Source organism: Triticum urartu, chromosome 5A (genome assembly GCF_056163025.1).
Source record: "Triticum urartu cultivar PI428250 chromosome 5A, HENAU_Tu73, whole genome shotgun sequence".
Classification (NCBI taxonomy): Eukaryota; Viridiplantae; Streptophyta; class Magnoliopsida; order Poales; family Poaceae; genus Triticum; species Triticum urartu.
Genome location: NC_141877.1, coordinates 676,195,924 through 676,217,888, shown reverse-complemented (window position 1 = coordinate 676,217,888; position 21,965 = coordinate 676,195,924). Strand labels below are relative to the sequence as shown.

General features: G+C 45.3%; 5 protein-coding genes across 5 annotated transcripts; 4 read left to right on the top strand and 1 right to left on the bottom strand.

Moving 5' to 3' along the window:
* The first annotated feature begins 354 nt into the window (after window positions 1–354).
* On the top strand, window positions 355–1,440 carry LOC147974031 (germin-like protein 8-5). Its single transcript, XM_087522335.1, has 2 exons — window positions 355–568; window positions 697–1,440. The coding sequence occupies exons 1-2, from the start codon at window positions 448–450 to the stop codon at window positions 1,263–1,265; spliced, it is 690 nt and encodes a 229-aa protein (XP_087378461.1). The 5' UTR covers window positions 355–447; the 3' UTR covers window positions 1,266–1,440.
* Window positions 1,441–5,719: 4,279 nt separating this feature from the next.
* Window positions 5,720–6,319, bottom strand: LOC147974030 (uncharacterized). Its single transcript, XM_087524878.1, has one exon. The coding sequence runs from the start codon at window positions 6,317–6,319 to the stop codon at window positions 5,720–5,722; it is 600 nt and encodes a 199-aa protein (XP_087381004.1).
* Window positions 6,320–8,062: 1,743 nt separating this feature from the next.
* On the top strand, window positions 8,063–9,136 carry LOC147974029 (germin-like protein 8-11). The gene is made up of 2 exons (XM_087522334.1): window positions 8,063–8,261; window positions 8,390–9,136. The coding sequence occupies exons 1-2, from the start codon at window positions 8,078–8,080 to the stop codon at window positions 8,956–8,958; spliced, it is 753 nt and encodes a 250-aa protein (XP_087378460.1). The 5' UTR covers window positions 8,063–8,077; the 3' UTR covers window positions 8,959–9,136.
* A 3,983-nt stretch (window positions 9,137–13,119) lies between these two features.
* LOC147974028 (uncharacterized) lies at window positions 13,120–15,612 on the top strand. The gene is made up of 2 exons (XM_087522333.1): window positions 13,120–15,150; window positions 15,244–15,612. The coding sequence occupies exons 1-2, from the start codon at window positions 13,120–13,122 to the stop codon at window positions 15,610–15,612; spliced, it is 2,400 nt and encodes a 799-aa protein (XP_087378459.1).
* Window positions 15,613–18,773: 3,161 nt separating this feature from the next.
* On the top strand, window positions 18,774–19,841 carry LOC147974027 (germin-like protein 8-5). The gene is made up of 2 exons (XM_087522332.1): window positions 18,774–18,955; window positions 19,096–19,841. Exons 1-2 carry the CDS (start codon window positions 18,835–18,837, stop codon window positions 19,662–19,664), a joined length of 690 nt encoding a protein of 229 aa, XP_087378458.1. The 5' UTR covers window positions 18,774–18,834; the 3' UTR covers window positions 19,665–19,841.
* The last annotated feature ends 2,124 nt before the right edge of the window (window positions 19,842–21,965 follow it).

Sequence of the window (21,965 nt, the reverse complement as noted above, 5' to 3'; positions counted from 1 at the left end):
CTAGTGCCGGATGTTTCTTTTCTTAAAAATCTTTTCCTGAATAGTGATGGTGGTGAATTTTCCTGGAATCGGCCCTGCATGCATTGTGGTGACTCGGTGAGATGGAGAAACATTCGTAATTACTACTCAGCCGTACACATCACCATAGAATAGCATTATATGGCTGTATACGCTGCATTGCTTCTTTGAAGGGAAAACCTGTCTTAAATGGGAACCTGTAAAGTATATGCAATAATTTAGTTAGCAGCAAGAGACCAGTTCAATTGGTTGGTTAGTTTCACTTGACTAAGTCTATTATTGCTCACGATTTCAGGCGCTGCTCGCTGCACCTATATAAACTCATACATCCCCTGCATGTTCAATCCAACACTCAGGCCACAACCACAAACAGAAACACAAGAGAGAGAGAGAGAGAGAGAGAGAGAGTGAGAGAGAGAGAGAAATCAGATGGCATCCTCCTCTTCCATCCTTGTCCTCGCTGCTCTTCTTGCGTTGGTCTCATGGCAGGCCACTGCCTCCGATCCTAGCCCCCTCCAGGACTTTTGTGTTGCCGACATGAATTCACCAGGTACTATCCGGTTTGTCATCCTGTTCTCACCAAAAAAATATGTTGAAATGAATTTTTGGAAATTATATGCAAGTCGAAACAAGTTTGTAAGATCTGAGCTTACTTGTCACATCTCCTCTATGCACCAGTTCGTGTCAATGGGTTTGTTTGTAAGAACCCGATGGAAGTTAACGCAGATGACTTCTTCAAGGCAGCCAACCTCGACAAGCCTAGGGTGACCAACAAAGTTGGATCCAACGTCACTTTGATCAACGTCATGCAGATTGCTGGACTCAACACCCTTGGCATCTCAATTGCACGCATCGACTATGCTCCTTTGGGTCAGAACCCACCACATACACACCCTCGCGCCACTGAGATCCTCACGGTGCTCGAGGGGACACTGTACGTTGGCTTTATCACATCCAACCTGCCCGCCCCAAACAGAAACAAGTTCCTCTCCAAGGTGCTCAACAAAGGCGATGTGTTTGTCTTCCCCGTCGGACTCATCCACTTCCAATTCAACCCCAACCCCCACAAGCCCGCCGTTGCAATTGCCGCGCTTAGCAGCCAGAACCCAGGGGCTATCACAATTGCTAATGCGGTGTTTGGGTCAGACCCACAAATATCCGATGATGTTCTTGCCAAGACGTTTCAGGTGGAAAAGAATACAATAGACTGGCTCCAGGCTCAGTTCTGGGAGAACAACCACAACTAAGTGAAACCTTGGCTGATTACACGGAGGACCAGTGCGCAAATTAAGGACATGTTTGAGTTTCTAGATATGCATCCTAATCTATAAAATAAATGGAGCATATGTCATTCCATTGTGTGTCTGTAATGAGTGAATGTATTTCTTCCTTCTCAATAATTGACAATATCAGTTTTTATCACACTGATGTGATCTCATATGTTCTTTTGGTTCTAATGTGTCTTATTTCTAAAAAAAATCCAATGTTTTCGGTTCTTTTCCCCTTGTTCCGAAACAATAGATGATTAGGTTAAAAAAGGAAACAAGACACGATTATCTGGTAATCCAGTATATGTTTGATGCTAGGGTTGAACACCTAGGATTATCTTGCAATACATGCATGCAAAGTATGCGATGGTTGGAGCCCGATTGTGCTCAGGATTTAAATGTGAAAGTTGAATGTGCAAAAGTTGCGTCCTGGAGTCGTTGTTTTGCTCTCCTGCTTTCTGGTGCATGCCATAAGAAATTTACGGTTCCTGCATGTAATATTTTAGCTTCCTTTTGGTTGAAACTCTTGTAAGTTCAATTGAGGGTTGCTTTAATGGAAATTTGATGAGGTGGCTCATTTTATCAAAATAATTATGAGAATTAATTTTGTTTTTCTTAAGTTGTGAACTAAAGATATGATTTTTACTAAGTTTTAGAAACTGGGCACACTGGAGACCAGATTCCAAAAATTAGCTCCAACATACATATAGAAAACATGCATAATTACACAAAAGAAAAGATTATTACCAAAACCCCCCAAAAATGAATATTATTTGAGTTGTTTCTTTTTAACAAGCCTGTCATACAAGCATTTTATCACAAAATGCACTTCGCCCGCTTGGCTGAAGGATATATGGTGTTGAGGAAATCATCATACAAGATGATCAAAGAAAGCATGGCAAACCAAGCCAAACATGCTAACAACTACCGGAACTGCCCAATTAGAAGCCTCCAGCATGCCGCCGAGAGGAAGCACATGAGTGCTGGACCACCTGAAGACTCAACCTGGACCGACGACGACATTCAACCACACGCCACCTTGAAGAAAACCTTGGACTTCATCGCACCGACACCACCCAACTACTCTAAGAGAGGACCCTCTGCCTAAACCAAGGAGTGCTGACCCTACCGGTGGGTAGAGATGATGAAAGGAGGACATTGTTGCGTGTACAAGATAGGTGCAAGCAATACGGTAAGTCACCAAATTTGAGGTAGGGTCGATTGGATCGCCATACCATTCTGAACAAGACACCGCGATGGAAAGATGACTACACTCACTGATGATGAACCCAAGAGGGTCATGACGCATTGCACTGCCACAACCACGTCCGCTGGGGCGGAGGGTTTTCACCCCGAGCTAGGATGGCGGGAGAACAATGGCGATGACCCAAAGAGGAATGTGACTACCATGACATCGCCTCCACCAGCGTCGAGGCGCAGAAATTTCGCTTGGACCATCCCGCACACTTGCCAGAAGTCTAGCCTGCCGTCCAGGGCCATCACCTCAACGTATGACACCCCAAACCCATGCCTCGTCACCAAGATGTTGGTACGAGGTCACCGGAGAAGGCCATCAAACCATAGCGAGGCTCGACCCGGTCCAAGTCCACGACCATGACCAGATCCGGTCGGGCCTAAGATCGCCAACAAACCCACCTGACCATTCTAGGTGGGGGCAGGAGTATCTCACCTGCAGTGGAACCTCACCCATGAGAGGCTATGGGAAGCTACATCCCGTCTCACCGCAATCACCCCTCACAGGTCAACGACCACGATGCTGGCTGATCTGGGAGAGGCCCGGCTCCAGGTAGAGTTCCCTGATCCACGCACAAACCAAATGACCCATGACCCCACTAGGCATGCCACAAAATCTCAGGTCGGCGGCTCACCTCCGAAGGCGAGGGATAGCGGCGGCGGTGGCGTGAGGTGCTACGTTTAGCCCACAAAGAGGACGGGGTGGAGCGGAGAGAAGGGGCATCCCACTAGCACCTACCATCTCCCGGGGCTTTGCTCGGTGTAGTGCCGAACAATGGCTACCAGGGAGGCGAAGAGTGTGTGGGTCTAGGGCCGGCGGCGGAGATAGCCTCTCATGTCGTCCACCAGGATGATGTTGGGGCCTGTCTTCTTCTTCTTCTTTCTGGATGCATTTTATTTGTCCGATGGAAACATATTTTCTGTATCAAAACTACACACACACCTCCAAGAAATTAATCAGTTTATGAGTGGCCACCCAGCCCAAGTCACTGGGTGTGCTGTTTACACTAACAAAAGAGGCATGCGAGGTGTGTCATGAGCCTACACAAGAAATGCCGACTAGATTGTCAGATTTACCCATTGAAATGGATCATGATCAACCTGTTAGCAAGAGGACGTTAAGTACTCTTAGTAAGATCATATAATTGTTTCTGCTCCCTATCGTCACTGTTTATGTGTGCGTGGATTAATGTAATTAACCATTTTGAGAAAATTTTGACCAAGTAAATATCTGATTGATGTGATGATAACAGGGGCTGCTACATATAATAGTTGTGTATTAGGTGCATTCATGCATGGAATGACGCACCTTGATTTCTTCCTCATTGACACAATCCGTTAACTACGACGTCACCTTCCAACCTAATATTTTGTATAACACCAGGTGACTCATATTGCAAAGTCTCTCTGTTTATTTTTTCCCTTGGTTTTGGAGGACGGCAAGATATTCCATAATATCTCTAACCATGCTTTTTAATAACATGTATGTTAAGCTGCTAACACACATCTATGAATGTATAATTATGTGTATGTTATTTTTATCCCATGCCATATCTTGTGCTCAGTATTGTTCATGACAAATCCAGTGACAAATATATAATTTGCTTATGTTAGTGGCCACAGCTTGAAAAGCTTGATTGCACGCATTCTGTAGCAACTGAAAAGAAGCGAGGGAGTAGATAAAGCTAAGCAGGTGACTTTGTCTAGGTAGAAAACGATTGCTTTACGTCACTTGGCTTTTATCAGCTGCTCTTTGACCTCGTGAGGGCCAGTTCTCACCAATGACCAAGTATATGATATCTAATAAACTATGGTGGTGGGTGGTGAGTTTTCATGGAACCAGCCCTGCAAGCATTGTGCCGACTTGGGTGAGATGGATAAATGATCATAATATACTACTCAGCCGTACATCAGATGATGCAGTAACGCTTAGGCATATTAAAAGGAAACTTGAGGAGTTTATGCAAAAATTTAATCAGAAGCGAATAAATGACCATATGATTATATGGTAATGTGCTCGGAGGTTGCAATGTGCATGTTGAATGTGCAAAAGTTGCTTCCTGGAGTCGTTCTTGTGGTCTGTCTTTCCGGCGATGAAAGATAGTTTATGTTTGCATTGCCACGAAACTTGCTGTTTTGGTTGCCGTTAGTTCCATTTTTCCTGGATGTATTGTTTTAGCTTCCTTTTGGTTCAAAACTCTTGTAAGTTTGATTGATCATTCCCCAGAAAAACCATTGTAGATATCTGAGTCCCAAAAACAATTATCATTTGAGTTGTTTCTTTGTAAGATGCTTGTGATAGAAGCAGTTAAATCATCTAATGGAAACTTCCTTCTACACTAAAACTGCCAACACATGTTGGCGCCAAACCCCAAACCCTAGGTCTACCTCTCCCTCTCTCTCTCTCTGTGGCACGAACCAGCAAAGAAAGGAGGAAGATGAAGGAGAAAACACAGGGCACAGGAGGTTTGCCGGCGCACGAAACGCCCCAGCCGCACATACGGCTTGTTCTTTACCTCGAGCTCGAACTCGACCTGCCAACGAGCTACAAAGAGGATCCGGGGTCTTATGCCCGCGAGCACTGACATGCCAGGCCTCGCCTCGCACCCACTCGCTCCCCCACTCCCCCACGTCCAGCGCGCTCTGGCTGCGCCTGCGCATCGTGCCCGAACGCGATCGCCACGGCCACCCCGCGTGCCCGACGCGGTCTACCCCTCCCTTTTGCTCGCTAACAGAACTGTGCGGCCCCGCGCACACACGCGTTGGCTCACGCACTCACACACGCACACCTACGCACGCAACCCCGTCGCGATCCCGACGTATTCGACCCGATCCACGTGCGCTCGCACACGCGCTCACCGCATCGGATCGTCGCCACGGCTTATTGAACCCAACACCCCCCCCTAAGCCGTGGCCTAGAGGAGGCCGTTGTCCTCGACGTCGGTGTCCGCCAGCAGCGCCCGCTCCGCCGCCGGCGCCTTCCGCAGCTCTGGGAAATCGCGCTTGAAGTCGCCGCGCTCACCGCACTTGTAGCAGCGACCACGCCTGTTGCCGCCATCCCGCGTCGCCATGCTGTGTGCGTCGTCATCATCGTCCCGTGCTCCCCCTTGGCACCACTCCCGTGCTCACCACTGCGCCGCACCGTACAGAAGCTGGCCGTCTGCCCGCTCGCCGCCGCTCTACCCACGGCGCCGCACACGCTCATCGAACGCGTGTAGCCGCCCAAGCACCTCGTCGTACGTCAGCTCCTCCGGCATGCAGAACTGCTCAATCCCGGCGACGACAGGGAAGAGAAGGCCCGGCACCGTTTCCATGAGCTTCTTCACCAGCTCGGTGTCGCTCAGCGTCTCGCCCAGGCTCGCGAGCCTCGCCGTCATCCCTGCCAGCCTCCCGGCGTAGACGTCCAGGGACTCGCCGTCCTCCATCTTCAGCCGATCCAGCTCGCCGCGCAGCGTCGCCCTCCTCGGCGCGCGCACCCATTCAGCGCCGACGAAACGCAGTTTGAGGGAGTCCCATACCTCCTTTGCAGTGAGTTTCGCCGCCACCTGCAGCAGGACATCTTCCGGCAGCCCCGCCAAGATCATCGCCCTCGCCATCTTGCACTTCTTGCCGTTGACCGCCGCGTCGTTCGCCGATGCCACCGCCTCCCACAGCGTGTAGGCATCAAGGATCGCCCGCGCCTTGATCGCCCACATGGTGTAGTTCTCCGACGAGAGCATCAGCATGTTCATGGACACCGATCTGCCCGCGCCGCCGCCGCCGTGTGGAACCAGCGCCATGGACTCCGGTGAGCTGCTCAACCTGAAGCTCTGATGCCAATTGTTGGCGCCAAACCCTAAACCCTAGCTCTACCTCTCCCTCTCCCTCTCCCTCTCTCGGAGCTCTCTCTCTCTCTCTCTCTTTGTGGCACGAACCAACGAAGAAAGGAGGAAGATGAAGGAGAAAACACAGGGCACATGTGGTTTGCCGGCGCATGAACGCCCCAGCCGCACGCACATACGGCTTGTTCATTACCTCGAGCTCGAACTCAACCTGCCAACGAGCTACAGGGAGGATCCGGGGTCTTATACCCACGAGCACTGACATGCCAGGCCTCGCCTCGCACCCACTCGCTCCCCCACTCCCCCACGCCCCGTGCGCTCTGGTCGCGCCCGCGCATCGCGTCCGAACGCGATCGCCGCGGCCACCCCCCGCGCCCGATGCGGTCTACCCCTCCCTTTTGCTCGCTAACAGAACCGCGCGGCCCCGCACACACACGCGCTGGCTCACGCACTCACACACGCACAGCTACCCACGCAACCCCGCCGCGATCCCGATGTGTTCGACCCGGTCCACGCATGCTCGCACACGCGCTCACCGCGTCGATCGTCGCCACGGCTTATTGAACCCAACAACACACACCTCCAAGAAATTAATCTGTTTATAACTTGGCCACCTGGCCTAGTCTTTTTAATGTATGTACTCCCTCCTTAAACAAATATAAGAGCATTTACATCACTACTTTAGAGATCTAAAAGCTCTTATATTTCTTTACAGAGGGAGTACTATTTACAATAGCAAAAGAAGCAGGTGAGGTCTGGTGCCATGAACTTTGTCAGCAAGGCTAACCAGATTGTTAGATTTATACACTGAACTGGTCATGTATGATAAAACTCTTTGCAAGAAGATGTTAACTAGTCTTGCTAAGATCATATGGAATCTTCCTGCTCTCCATCGTCATGGCATTTGTATCAGCTCTCCTTTTGGTTGGGCACTTCGTCCATTAATGTCGTCGCTTCTTCCTGCAAGTACTCAACCACTTCGAGAGACATCTGACCAAGTAAATATCCCACTGACATGATGATAACGTATAGGGGCTGCTACAAATCTGCTAACAACTCTGTCGCCCTCTGTTACTGGATTTCATGAAAAAACTATTGGCAAATATATAATTTCATAGTTTGAAAAGGTCGATTGCACGCATGATTCTGTATCAACTACTGAAAAGAACAGGGGTAGTAGTCACTCTATATGTCTTTAGAAATCATGCGCCCATGAATCAAGCCTACGCGTGAGTACGTGACTTCATCTATGTCGGCATCAAGCTAGAAAATGATTGATTGCCTTACATGACTTGGCTTCTCAACTGCTCTTTGACTGGTTTCGTCCGCACCGGTTCCGACTATGACCAAGTATATGATATCGAATTAAACTAGTGCCAGATGTTTCTTCTCTTAAAAATATTTTCCTTAATAGTGATGGGTGGTGAATTTTCCTGAAATTGACCCTGCATGCATTGTGGCGACTCGGGTGAGATGGAGAAACATTCATAATTACTACTCAGCCGTGCACATCACAATAGAATAGCTTTATATGGCTGTATACTCTGCATTACTTCTTTGAAGGGAAAACGTGTCTTAAATGGGCGTATATGCAGTAGTTTAATTAGCAGCAAGAGACCAGTTCAATTGGTTGGTTGGTTTCACTTGACTAAGTCTACAATTGCTAACGATTTCAGGCGCTGCTCGCTGCAGCTATATAAACTCATACATCCCTGCATGTTCAAACCATCACTCACGCCACAATCACAAACAGAAACACAGGAGAGAGAAAAAGATCAGATGGCATCCTCCTCTTCCTTCCTTCTCCTCGCTGTTCTTCTTGCCCTGGTCTCATGGCAGGCCACTGCCTCCGATCCTAGCCCCCTCCAGGACTTTTGTGTCGCTGACATGAATTCACCAGGTACTATCCGGTTTCTCATCATGTTCTCACCAAATAAATATGTTGAAATGAATTTCTGGAAATTATATGCAAGTCGAAACAACTTTGTAAGACCTAAGCTTACATTATAAATCTCTTCTATGCACCAGTACGTGTCAATGGGTTTGTTTGCAAGAACCCAATGGAGGTTAACGTTGATGACTTCTTCAAGGCAGCCGCCCTCGACAAGCCTAGGGTGACCAACAAGGTTGGATCCAACGTCACTTTGATCAACGTCATGCAGATTGCTGGACTCAACACCCTCGGCATCTCAATTGCGCGCATTGACTATGCTCCCTTGGGTCAGAACCCACCACATACGCACCCTCGCGCCACTGAGATCCTCACGGTGCTCGAGGGGACATTGTATGTTGGCTTTGTTACATCCAACCAGCCCGCCCCAAACAGAAACAAGTTCCTCTCGAAGGTGCTCAACAAAGGTGATGTGTTCGTCTTCCCCGTGGGGCTCATCCACTTCCAATTCAACCCCAACCCCCACAAGCCTGCCGTTGCAATTGCCGCGCTCAGCAGCCAGAACCCAGGGGCTATCACAATTGCCAATGCGGTGTTTGGGTCAGACCCACAAATATCCGATGATGTTCTTGCCAAGGCGTTTCAGGTGGAAAAGAATACAGTAGACTGGCTTCAGGCCCAGTTCTGGGAGAACAACCACAACTAAGTGAAACGGTTGGCTTATTACACGGAGGACCAGTGCGCAAATTAAGGACATGTTTGAGTTTGTAGATATGCATCCTAATCTATAAAATAAATGGAGCATATGTCATCCCATTGTTGTGTCTGTAATGAGTGAATGTATTTCTACCTTCTGAATAATTGACAATATCATTTTTAGCACACTGATATGATCTCATATGCTTTTTTGGTTCTAATGTTTCGTATTTCTCAATAAAAAATAAATATTTTAGGCTCTTTTTCCCTTGTTCCGAAACAAGAGATGACTAGGTCAAAAAAAGGAAACAATACACGATTATATGGTAATCCAGTATATGTTTGATGCTAGGGTTGAACACCTAGGATTATGTTGCAATACGTGCGAAGTATGCGATGGTTGAAGCCCGATTGTGCTCAGGATTTAAATGTGAAAGTTGAATGTGCAAAAGTAGCCTCCTAGAGTCATTGTTCTGCTCTCTTGCTTTCTGGTGTATGCTATAAGAAATTTGCGGTTCCTGCTTGTAATATTTTTAGCTTCCTTTTGGTTCAAAAATCTTGTAAGTTCAATTGACGGTTGCTTTAATGAAATTTTGATGAGGTGGATCGTTTTATCAAAAAACTTATGAGCATTATTTTTGTTTTTCTGAAGTTGAGATAAAAATATGATTTTTACTAAGTTTTAGAAACTGGGCACACCGGAGACCAGATTCCAAAAATTTGCTCCAACATACATATAGAAAACACGCGTAAATGTACAAAAGAATAGATTATTACCTAACACCCCCAAAATGAATATTATTTAAGTTATTTCTTTGTAACAAGCATCTCATAGAAGCATTTTATCACAAAACGGACTTCGGCCGCTTGGCTGAACGATATATGGTGTTGAGGAAATCATCATACAGGATGATCAAAGAGAGCATGACAAACCAAGACAAACACACTAACAAGCACCAGAAGTGCCCAATTAGACGCCTCTAGCATGCCGCGAGAGGAAGCACAGGAGAGGCGGGACCACCTGAAGACTCAACCAGGACCGATGATGACATTTAACCAGATGCCACCTTGAAGAAAACGCTGGACTCTGTCACGTCGACACCACCCAACTGCTATTAGAGAGGACCGTCTGCCCAAACCAAGGAGCTTTGACCCTACCAGCGAGCAGAGATGACGAAAGGAGGTCATTGCTGCATGTACAAGATAGGTGCAAGCAATACGGTGGATCTCCGTACCATTCTGAACACGCCACCGCGACTGAAAGACTACACTCACCGATGACGAACCCAAGAGGGTCATGACGCACTGCGCCGCCACCATCGCGTCGGCTGTGGGAGAACAATGACGACGATCCAAAGATGGACGTGACTACCAAGACATCACCTCCACCAGCGTCGAGGTGCCGAACTTTCGCCTGAACCATCCCGCACCCTCGTCATACGTCCAGCCTGTACCTTCACCTGTGCGGCGGGCGTGTGCGTGCGTATATATACCTTCACCTGTACTGCTGCGGATTCAATTCGTGTTGAAGGAAAGTGCCGTATGTGCGGCGGGCGTTCGTGCGCAGGAAATCACCGTGTCACTGTCTCCCTGTTCTCCTTCTTGTGCGGCGGGCGTTCGTGTGCCTGAATCACCGCGAGAGGGCAGCAAGAGAGTGCGAGAGCTACGTGAGAGAGAGAGAGAGAGAGGGAGAGAGAGAGCGCTAGGGCTTGAACCCATCAATTGGCATCAGAGCTACCAAGTTCGGGGCCGTGGCGCGCGGTGGCATCCGTGGCGGACATGGAGGTCTCGGCTGCGGCGCAATGGAGAGCGCGTGGTGACGGCGACGCACGACAAGCACTGCGGTCACGAACGCGAGGAGGTCGCTGAGGACCTGCATGGTGGCACAGAGGCCGCTGCAGCTCGGCGCGACGAGCGTGGAGGCACAGTGGCCCCTGGCACGGAGACGCGGTGCGGCGGCGCACGGGACTGCGGGTTGCTGCAGTGGCAGCGAGCGGCGGCTCGTACCGGAGGTGCGCGGTGGCATCGGGCGGACGAGACGATGACTACATTACCACAGAATTGTGCGATGTTTTACAAAATGTTGTTTTTCCAAAATCACTGCCCGTGCGAAGGCACAGGGTTGATGACTAGTGTATGGAAACTCAAACAAACACTTCCAAGTAATTAATCAGTTTATGAGTTCTGTTTACTCCAAAAAAGAAGCAGGTGTGGTCTGATTCTTAGATTTATATTTACAATGAACTGGTCATGATTGAATCGTAGCAAGGTGGAAACTAACTACTCTTACTAAGATCATATGAAAAGTTCCTGCTCAGCTCCATCTTCATAGCTTGTTCCCCCTTTTCAAAAAAATAAAAAAGCTCCATCTTCATAGCTCTCCTTTTGGTTAGCTAGGAACGTCCACTAAGCATTAAGATCCTTGCTTTCTTCCTATAATTACTCAACAACTGCGAGAGAAATTTGACCAGGTAAATATCTGGTTGATGGGGTTATCCTCCTCTTTCTAAAAAGAAAACTGATTGACGTGATGCTAGCAGGGGCAGCTGCAAAATAGCAGGTGTATTATGTGGATTCATGCATGGATCAACGCGCCTTGATTTCTTCCGCTTGTTGCCACAGTCCGCTACCTACTGTGTCATCTTATGCTGCTGGATTTCATGACAAATAATCTATTGGCAAATCTACAATTTCATAGACTTTTTCTTTTCTTTTGAAAAGGGACAATTTCATTGTTTGAAATGCTCGATCGCACACATCATATAGCAATTTCTGGAGGAACATGTGTAGTAGTCACTCCACGTCTTTAGAAGCCCACGCATGAGTTGGTGACTTTCTGTCATCCTACAGCTAGAAAACAATTGGCTTACATGACTTGGCTTTATTAATAAACACTACCAGAATCGCGACTAAGTCTGTGAGCCAACTTATATTCCTGTCAGCCCCACGTAAGCTCACAGGAAAGTACCGTTTTACTGTAGGTCGGGCTGTAGCCGACAGGTTTTTGCACTATATTCCTGTAGGCTTTGAGTAAACGCACAGGAAGAATATATCCCTGTGGGTCGAGGCCCACAGAAATAGCTTTCGGCCCTTCGCGCCCTCGGGCTCTCACTTCGCGCCACCGGATTTCATTGCTCGCGCATTTTTAGCCGAGGCCCATCCATTTTTTCTATTTTCCTGTGTGTTTGGGCTCACAGAATTAGGCCCAGTACAAAATGAGAGGGCTAACAGAACCCTCTCGATCCCTAGTTCAGTCTCCAGAACCCTCGATCCCCAATTCAGTCTCCTGCCACTCCACCGCCGCCGCCACCATCGCCCTGTCCAACGCCACCATCGTCCGGTCCACTGCCGCCACCACCATCGTCCGGTCCACCGCCGCAGCCGCCGCCACACCATCCTCCAGTCCACCGCCGCTGCTGCCTCCCCTTCCCGCGGAAGGCCGTTCTTCCGCCCGCATCTGCCTCACCACCGGCGTAGCGCCGGTCTCCACCTCGCCACCCGCCGGAGCACCAGCACCCGCCTCCCCACCGAGCTCCCGTACTAGTCCCCCCATTCGACTTTACACATCTTCACCTCTGGCTGTCCGTACTCCTCTGCTCGCTGCATCACAAGCCCTCTGTCTTCATATCTCTGGTAATATATCACCTCCTTTTCCTGGATCTAAGATTTGCTTGCTCTATTTCTTGTGTAGCGTTTAAGCTTAGTTGAAACTATTTTAGGCACGTCTGATTAGTATACGGTTGATTTGAACAGATTAGTTTTTGTTGTTCTTAGATGTATGTTGTAGCGTCTGTAGCAACCTCACTGAACAGCTAACATGTTGTAGCTTCTGTACATGACCATATAAGTGTTTATTTTTTCTAGGTTGTAGCTTCTATGACATCTACCTGCTATCTATTTTATTCTAGTAAAGTGAATTTAACACGTATAATTTTCCAGAAACATCGGCAAACAGCTAGGGGAGTTGGCTAGCCACCCTTTTCGACGCCGTAATTTCCCAGCTTGAACAAGTATATTGGTAAGTTATAGCTTTGAGCTCTTAAATTTATGTCTGAAACAATTGTCTTTTTGTGAATTGTTATTTGTGCTGCTGCCCTTTAGTATGCTATTATTTTTCTCAAATATCCCCATTTCTGTGAATTTTATTTCAGTATGAATTCTTGGTTAAATAATGGAGAACCGTGATTGGATGTATAGTGGATGGGTGTTTGGTCAAGTCCCTTCTAATATATGGCTTGAAGAAACTGCACGATTTATAGACCGGGCCTTCTCTTCCGTAGCTGAAGGTGGTAAAATTAAGTGTCCATGCGCCAAATGTCGGAATTATTTTCCGCAAGAAAGGCACATTGTAGAGAAACACTTGTATAAACATGGGTATAAGCCAAATTACAAAACCTGGACAGAACATGGTGAGAGTTTTGTAGCTGCTGCTGATGGATCTGTCCCTTTAGTACATCATGAAGAGGGCTGTAATGAAACTGATCGAATGGACAATATGTTGGTTGACTTAGGTGGTAGCCATCCTCCACCGGTTACTGAGGAGCCAACCTCCTCTGCCAAGGCTTTTTATAGGATGGTCAGTAGTGCCGATGAATTGGTACATGAGAATACAAAACACACACGTCTTTCTGCTGTAGCTCGCTTGCTGGCTATGAAATCACAATACAACATGTCCATTGCACATTTTGATGATACCTTAAAAATAATCCATGAACTTTTGCCTCCTGAATCTAATTTGTCCGAAGACTTCTACCAATCCAAGAAACTCTTAGAAGGTCTTGGTATGCCATATGTTAAAATAGATGTGTGCAAAAATAATTGCATGTTGTATTACAAAGATAACAAACATAAAGAGAAGTGTGACTTTTGTGGCACATCTCGTTACGAGGAAGGCCAAAAGAAAATCCCACGTAAAGTTTTGCGGTACCTCCCTCTAAAAGATAGATTGCAAAGGTTGTATGCCAATGAGGAGACCGCAAAGCTTATGCGTTCTCACACTCCTTCCGGGTCTGATAAGATGGTCCACCCACGTGATGGCGAGGCTTGGCAAGATTTTGATAAGGATTTTCCAGAATTCTCATGTGATCCGAGAAGTGTGCGACTTGTCATAGCTACAGATGGTTTTACACCATATAGTTTGGTTGCTGCTCCATACACGTGTTGGCCAGTGTTTGTAGCTCCGTTAAACCTCCCCCCTGATTTTCTCTTAAAGCCAGAGTTTATATTTCTTAGTCTTGTGATACCTGGTCCAGAACATCCTGGAAAGAATTTGGGCATTCTAATGCAACCATTAGCAGATGAGCTTATGGAACTGTGGCTGGGGGTTAATACATGGGATGCCTCTGTGAAGAGAAACTTTTTAATGAAAGCAGCTTTTCTATGGTCAGTCCATGATTTCCCTGCTTTTGGTATGTTTGCTGGGTGGAGCACTCATGGGAAGCTAGCTTGCCCAGAATGCTTGAGTGATTCAAAATCATTTACACTTCCGCATGGGCGTAAGGCTTGCTGGTTTGATTGCCATAGGCGCTTTCTACCTCCTGACCATGAGTTCAGAACCCAAGCCAATTCGTTTAGAAAGGATACAATAGTGCTTGAGGGGCCACCAAGGCGTTTGACAGGGGAGGAAGTGCGAGCTCACATGGTTGCAAATGTATATGACACAGATAACTATAATAAATCGCACAACTGGACCCACATAAGCTGCTTTTGGGATCTTCCATACTTTGATAAACTGAAGCTTAGGCACAACATCGATGTGATGCACAATGAGAAAAATGTAGCAGAAGCTATATGGAACACATGCTTTGACATTCCTAATAAAACTAAAGATAATGTGAAGGCAAGAAAAGATCTAGAAGAAATATGCCATCGCCCTAAGCAGCATTTGCATTTGAAGGACAATGGGAAGTGGTTCAAGCCAAGGGCACCGTTTGTCATTGAGAAAGATGATAGGTTAACCATTCTTAAATGGTTTAAAGAGCTGAAATTTACCGATGGATATGCAGCGGGTTTTAAAAGAGGAGTTAGCTTCCAGCAAAGGAAGATTTTTGGGCTTAAAAGTCATGATTACCATATCTTCATGGAACGGCTGCTACCAGTTGCATTTCGTGGCTTCATTCCAGAGTGGTACGATTACTATCATGATTCGACTCTAGATTTTCAGCAGCGGACAGCCGCAGATCGTGTGAAGGAAGAGTTTTGGGTAAGTACAATTTTTTTGGAGCAATTGCAATTATTATTATACATATCTTTGTATTGCTGTAAAAGTCTGATCTGTAAATTTCTGAACATGTAGAACTTGTTTGAGCTGCATGTGGATGACGAGGAAGATGACAGTGCCCGAATCCAAATTGAGCAAGAGGCTAACCGGATTATTGACACATATGCAAGGAAAAAGGTGAAAGACATGTTGTACCAACTTCGTGTGGATGCTGTGAAGCTTTACTATGAGAATCAAGGAGAGAAGCTTGATGACTCGATGGCTTGTGCAAGAGAACTCGAATATGAGCAATACCTCCAGAGTAGGATACCATGGTGCAAGGAAGTTGCATGGCCTGGACTATGTCGTTATTGGACATCAAAGGAATACAAGACCAACATGGGGAGGGGACGAGAAGCTCGCTTGAAATCTGAGGATATTGCTCAAAACCGATGGGGCTATTAAGAAAGCAGATATTAAATCAGCAGCTAGAAAAAGAAATGCTAGTGCATCAATTTCGCTCACATTCGAGAGAAGGAACAACTCAGGCGTGTTAATGAAGAAAATGCAGAACTCAGGCGTGCTAAGGAGATGCTACAGCAGAAAGTAGATATGCATGGGCAGCTCATAACTGTATGTACAAATTCATGCCCACATTCTAAAGCAATGGATCTTAACTTCTCAAGTATCAACTCTAGTAACATTTCTTCTTTGTTTGCAGGCACTTTTCAAGGAGATAGGAAAAGAGTTGCCGGCTCATATACTACATATACTAAGCCATGGAGCTGTTTCGCAACCAGAAGTAAGTGTATGAGAAACTTGAAGTTGTATATATCATATGGATGAATGTGTGATGTCCACTACTCAACTTAGTTTTGTGCGTTCCTTCTGACATGTCTACGTTGATGTGGCTGCAATATCAACACTGTGTTGCATATGAGATTGTTTTTCATGTTCTGTATTAATTTGTTTGGATGTTTGCATCTGTGAGCTTGTCTATTCTCACAAGATTCTTTAGCTGTTGTGCCCAATTTCCGTATAAATAATGCTTGTCATGCTTAAGGTCCATCTGATTGGAACTTGAAAGTAGCCTAGACAAAATCAGTTCTTGGTGCCAAGCATTAATCAATAAATGGATATTATTTGGTTCATTTGGTTATGTTGTCTCCACTTGTTATCCAACAAAGTATTGTATTTTTATTGTTCTAAATCAGATTAAATAACAATTAGGTTACTTCTTGATTCAGGGGACAAATAACTCATCTCAAGCCGGCTCGCAAGCGGTTGATGGCAACAATGATGTCATGGAGTCAAGCGAGGAGGATGAAGCCGCTGGGAATGTCGGCGATCAGACCGTTGACGCAGCCAACCATGGCGGAAACTGATTGCTCAATCAACATGATAACATCAGAGTATATGTGGTCGTAATATGCTCTTTTGTGGACTTGTGTATCTGGTATGGCTTAGGAATGAGAACTAAGATCTGGTGGTAGTTGCAAGCCGGCGTATTTTGCTAGTATTGTTGTAGTTGGCAGATCCTTTTGTGGATGGTACCTTTGTAGCCTTGTAGTGTATGTATGGAACTGATGTTGATACATCTGGTGGTAGTTGCAAGCCGGTGTATTTTGCTAGTATTATTGTAGTTAGCAGATCCTTTTGTGGATGGTACCTTTGTAGCCTTGTAGTGTAATTATATATGTATGGAACTGATGATGCTATATGAAGTTTGATGTTGTCATATAAATATATTCTCATATGGTTTCTGTGAAATAATGCAACATTTGTAGAACCTGGGTTAAGCACATTGCTTTTGTGGTAGGAATATGAAATAAAAAATCAACATCATGATGTAACCGTGACGGCCAACGGCTCACAGGAATGAGCGCGTGCTGCAGCAACCTAGTATAATTTTCCTGTCGGTTGAACCTACAGGTATAAGTCCTTCCTGACGGTCTTTCCTGACAGGTGGACGACAGGAATATGTATTTTCCGGGAAGCATAAATCTGACGCAACATTTCTTTCCTGTGCGCCAACCGTCAGGGATAACCGACAGCATTAATATTCCTGTGGGCCTTCCGTCAGGCATACTCATTCATTCCTGGCAGGCTATGGCTGTGGGTTGTTCCTGTCGGTTGGCCGACAGGAATTATATTCCTGACGGCCATATTTCTTTTCCTGACGGCTACTAGCCCACACGCTTAGTCACGTTTCTGGTAGTGAAATGTCTGTCTGCATCGTAGTGATGTAGAGACAGGGGTTTATCCTCCTTTAAAAAAACATGACTTGGCTTTTCTCAGCTGCTCTTTGACTGACCTCGTGCTCAGCAGTTCTTACAATGACCAAGTATATCATAATTCTCATTTTCCCTGGTTGTCGTCGGCTTGGTCCTTTGCGCATCTCGGAAGACTCACACTCCACATAGCTAAGCCCCTAGTTTCAAACAGGTCGAATAGTCTTAGTTTTTCTCTTTAGATCTTAAATTCTTAAGGACGTAGAACATTTAGAGACCCATTTAGAGATCTAGAACATTTAGAGATCAATTTATTTTCCATGCATAATTCCTATTTTATGCAGTTGTGTATAATGCAAACGTTTCTTGAGTTTAAATTCCTAAGGATCCAGAACATTTAGTGATCAATTTATTTTCCATGCATAATTGCTATTTTACTGCAGTGCAAGGTCACTCAAATGACACACTTTTGTCTGTGCAGAGAAATAACCTACCTGCTGTCTGGCAGTACCTCGAGACGTTTGCTATACTTATTTACTTAAAATTTCTAACACTGGTAGTGAGAGCTCCTGTATGTCAATGCTTTTTGACCTGTGTGAGTGTGTGACCAGTACACTACACAATTCTGTAGATGTCAGTAGAATCTTTTTGTCTGTAACTGCTGACCATTCTGATATTACTTGCTGGCTGAAGATCATCTTGTCGATATTTTCATGATAACTGGATGCGACAAAAAATGCACATTTAGTGAGATGTCTTTCCGTTTAGATCTGTATATTTATACATCTCCTCTTTGCAGGCACTAACTTCATATGTTTCTATAGCAGCAAACGTGATCCTTCATTTAATAAGAAGATGTTAACTACTCTGGCTCTCCATCGTCCATTAATGTCGTTGCTTCTTCCTGAAAGTAATCAACCACTTGGAGAGAAATTTGACCAGGCAAGTGTATATCTGGTTGACGTGATCATGACAGGGGCTGTTACATATAGTAGTGGTATTAGGTGCGTTAATGCATGGATCCACGTGCCACGATTTCTTCCTTGTTTGACACAATCAAAATTATTACTCACAGTAATTATTACTAACAGGTGCATCAGATGGAGTACCTTTCAAAAAAAAATTCAGATGGAGTACCTTAATTTGCTTCTTTGTTTATTAAAGAGAAAAAAGTGTTGCTTTGGCATCTCAAAAGGGAACTTTGATTATAGTATATCAAAGATTTGAATATGGCTGACCATGTCCGAAAAGTTCATGCAGAATAATCTAGTGGGCAGCCAAAGACAATTTCTATCCGTTGATTGGTTCCACTTGACTATGTCCGTTGCTCACGAGTTTGCACTGCTCGCCACGCCTATATAAACACATACATCCCTGCATATTGGAAGCATCACTCACCCAACAAATACAACAGGAATACACAAGAGAAAAGAAGACCCAAAGGAGCTGAAATCAAATGGCATCCTCCCCTTCGTTCCTTCTCCTCGCTGCTCTTCTTGCCTTGGTCTCATGGCAGGCCGTTGCATCCGATCCTGGCCCGCTCCAGGACTTTTGTGTCGCCGACATGCATTCACCAGGTACTACTTAACTTCCTGCTTTCCCGTCCTGCTACCACCAAATACATATGTTGAAATAAATTTCTGAAAATTATATGCATGTTAAAACGGCTTTCTAGTAATACCTAAGCTTACCCTCTACATCTCTTCTATGCACCCAGTGCGTGTCAATGGATTTGTTTGCAAGAACCCGATGGAGGTCAATGCTGATGACTTCTTCAAGGCAGCCGCCCTCGACAAGCCTAGGGTGACCAACAAGGTTGGCTCCAACGTCACCTTGATCAATGTCATGCAGATTGCCGGACTCAACACCCTCGGCATCTCAATCGCGCGCATCGACTATGCTCCCTTGGGCCAGAACCCACCACACACGCACCCCCGCGCCACTGAGATCCTCACAGTGCTCGAGGGGACACTATACGTTGGCTTTGTCACATCCAACCTGCCCGCCCCAGCCAGAAACAAGTTCTTCTCGAAGGTGCTCAACAAAGGTGATGTGTTTGTCTTCCCCGTGGGGCTCATCCACTTCCAATTCAACCCCAACCCCCATCAGCCCGCCGTTGCAATTGCCGCGCTCAGCAGCCAAAACCCAGGGGCTATCACAATTGCCAATGCAGTGTTTGGGTCAGACCCACCAATATCCGATGATGTTCTTGCCAAGGCGTTTCAGGTGGAAAAGAATACAATAGACTGGCTCCAGGCTCAGTTCTGGGAGAACAACCACAACTAAGTGAAAGGTTGGCTGATTACACAGAAGATCAGTGCGCAAATTAAGGACATGTTTGAGTTTCTAGATATGTATCCTAATCTATAAAATAAATGGAGCATATGCCATTCCATTCCGTGTCTGTAATGAGTGAATGTACTTCTACCTTCAGAATAATTGACAATATCGTTGTTTATCACACGGATATGATCTCATATTTTTTTTTTGGTTCTAATGTGTCGTATTTCTCATAAATATTTTGGGTTCTTTTCCCCTTGTTCCGAAATAATAGATGGTTACGTAAAAAAGAAAGAATACATGATTATCTGGTAATCCAGTATATGTTTGATCCTAGGGTTGAACACCTAGGATTATCTTATAATACATGAGAAGTATGCGATGGTTGGAGCCCGATTGTTCTCAGGATTTAAATGTGAAAGTTGAATGTGCAAAGGTTGCAGCCTGGAATCGTTGTTCTGCTCTCTCGCTTTCTGGTGCATGCAATAAGAAATTTACGGTTCCCGCATGTAATATTTTAGCTTCCTTTTGGTTCAAACTCTTGTAAGTTCGATTGACAGTTGCTTTAATTGAAATTTGATGAGGTGTCCCGTTTTATCAAAATACTTATGTGTATTATTTTTCTTTTTCTTAAGTTGAGAACTAAAAATATGATCTTTACTAAGTGTTAGAAACTGGGCACACCGGAGACCAGGTTCCAAAAATTAGGTCCAGCATACATACAAAAAACATGCATAAATACACAAAAGAAACGATTATTACCTAAACCGCCCAAAAATGAATATTATATGAGTTGTTTCTTTGTAACAAGCCTGTCATAGAAGAATTTTATCACAAAACGGACTTCGGCCGCTTGGCTGAACAATACATGGTGTTGAGCAAATCATCATACAAGATGATTAAAGAAAGCATGGCAAACCAAGCCAAACACGCTGAGAGGAAGCACAAGAGAGGGTGGACCACCTGAAGACTCAAGCAGGACCGACGACGACATTCAATCACACACCACCTGGAAGAAACATTGGACTTTCTCGCGCCGAGACCACCTAACTTCTCTTAGCAAGACGATGTTAACTACTCTTACTAAGATCACGTGAATTGTTTCTGCTCTCTACCATCATTGTTTATGCGTGCGTGTCTTCGTCCTCATTGACACAATCCTTTAACTACTGCGTCAACCTGCAACCTTAATTTTTTTATATCACTAGGTGACTCATATTGCCTAGTTTCTCTGTTTATTTTTCCTGGAGGATGGTAAGATATTCCATTATATCTCCAACCGTGCTTTCTAATCATATGTATGTTAAGCTGCTAACACATATCTATAAACGTATAAGTACGTGTATGTCCTTTTTATCCCATGCCATATCTTGTGCACAGTTTTGTTCATGACAAATCCGGTGACAAATATATAGTTCGATTATGTTAGTGGCCACAGCTTGAAAAAATTGGTTGCACGCATTCTGAAGCAACTTAAAAGAAGGGAGAGTGGATAAATCTAAGCAGATGACATTGTCTAGGTAGAAAACGATTGCTTTGCATCACTTGTCTTTTCTCAACTCCTCCTTGACCTTGTGCGCACCAGTTCTCACCATGACCAAGTATGTGATATCTAATAAACTATGGTGATGGGTCGTGACTTTTCGTGGAACCAACCCTCCATGCATTGTGCCGACTTGGGTGAGATGGATAAATAATCGTAATTACTACTCAGACATACACCAGATGATGCAATAGCGCTTAGGCATATTAAAAGGAAACATGAGAAGTTTGTGCAAAACTTTAATCAAAAGCCAATAGATGATTATATGTTAATGTGCTCAGAGGTTGCAATGTTCAAGTTGAATGTGCAAAAGTTGCTTCCAGGAGTCGTTCTTGTGGTCTGTCTTTCTGGTGCATCTAAGAAGTAGTCTACGCTTCCTTTGCTATGAAACTTGTTGTTGTGGTTGTCATTAGTTCTATTTTTCCTCATTGTTCTGTTTTAGCTTCCTTTGGGTTCAAAGTCTTGTAAGTTTGATTGATCATTCTCCAGAAAAACTATTGTAGATATCTGAGTCCCAAAAAAACAATTATTATTTGAGTTGTTTCTTTGTAATAAGCTTGTGATAGAAGCAATTAAATCATCTGGAAACTTTTTTTTCTATACTAAATCTGCCAACAGACACCTCCAATAAATTAATCTGTTTATGAGTGGCCGCTTGGCCTAGTCTAGTCATTCGATGCACTATTTACTCTAGCAAAAGAAGCAGGTGAGGTCTGGTGCCATGAAGCTAGTCAGGAAGGCTAGGTTTATACACTGAACTGGTC

Bases quoted from the DNA above. Each gene is read 5' to 3' on its own strand.
- LOC147974027 (XM_087522332.1), top strand. From the start codon at position 18,835: ATGGCATCCTCCCCTTCGTTCCTTCTCCTCGCTGCTCTTCTTGCCTTG. The intron at 18,956-19,095 runs GTACTACTTAAC...CTATGCACCCAG, and splicing joins CGCCGACATGCATTCACCAG to TGCGTGTCAATGGATTTGTT.
- LOC147974029 (XM_087522334.1), top strand. From the start codon at position 8,078: ATGTTCAAACCATCACTCACGCCACAATCACAAACAGAAACACAGGAG. The intron at 8,262-8,389 runs GTACTATCCGGT...TCTATGCACCAG, and splicing joins CGCTGACATGAATTCACCAG to TACGTGTCAATGGGTTTGTT.
- LOC147974031 (XM_087522335.1), top strand. From the start codon at position 448: ATGGCATCCTCCTCTTCCATCCTTGTCCTCGCTGCTCTTCTTGCGTTG. The intron at 569-696 runs GTACTATCCGGT...TCTATGCACCAG, and splicing joins TGCCGACATGAATTCACCAG to TTCGTGTCAATGGGTTTGTT.
- LOC147974030 (XM_087524878.1), bottom strand. From the start codon at position 6,319: ATGGCGCTGGTTCCACACGGCGGCGGCGGCGCGGGCAGATCGGTGTCC.
- LOC147974028 (XM_087522333.1), top strand. From the start codon at position 13,120: ATGGAGAACCGTGATTGGATGTATAGTGGATGGGTGTTTGGTCAAGTC. The intron at 15,151-15,243 runs GTAAGTACAATT...CTGAACATGTAG, and splicing joins GTGTGAAGGAAGAGTTTTGG to AACTTGTTTGAGCTGCATGT.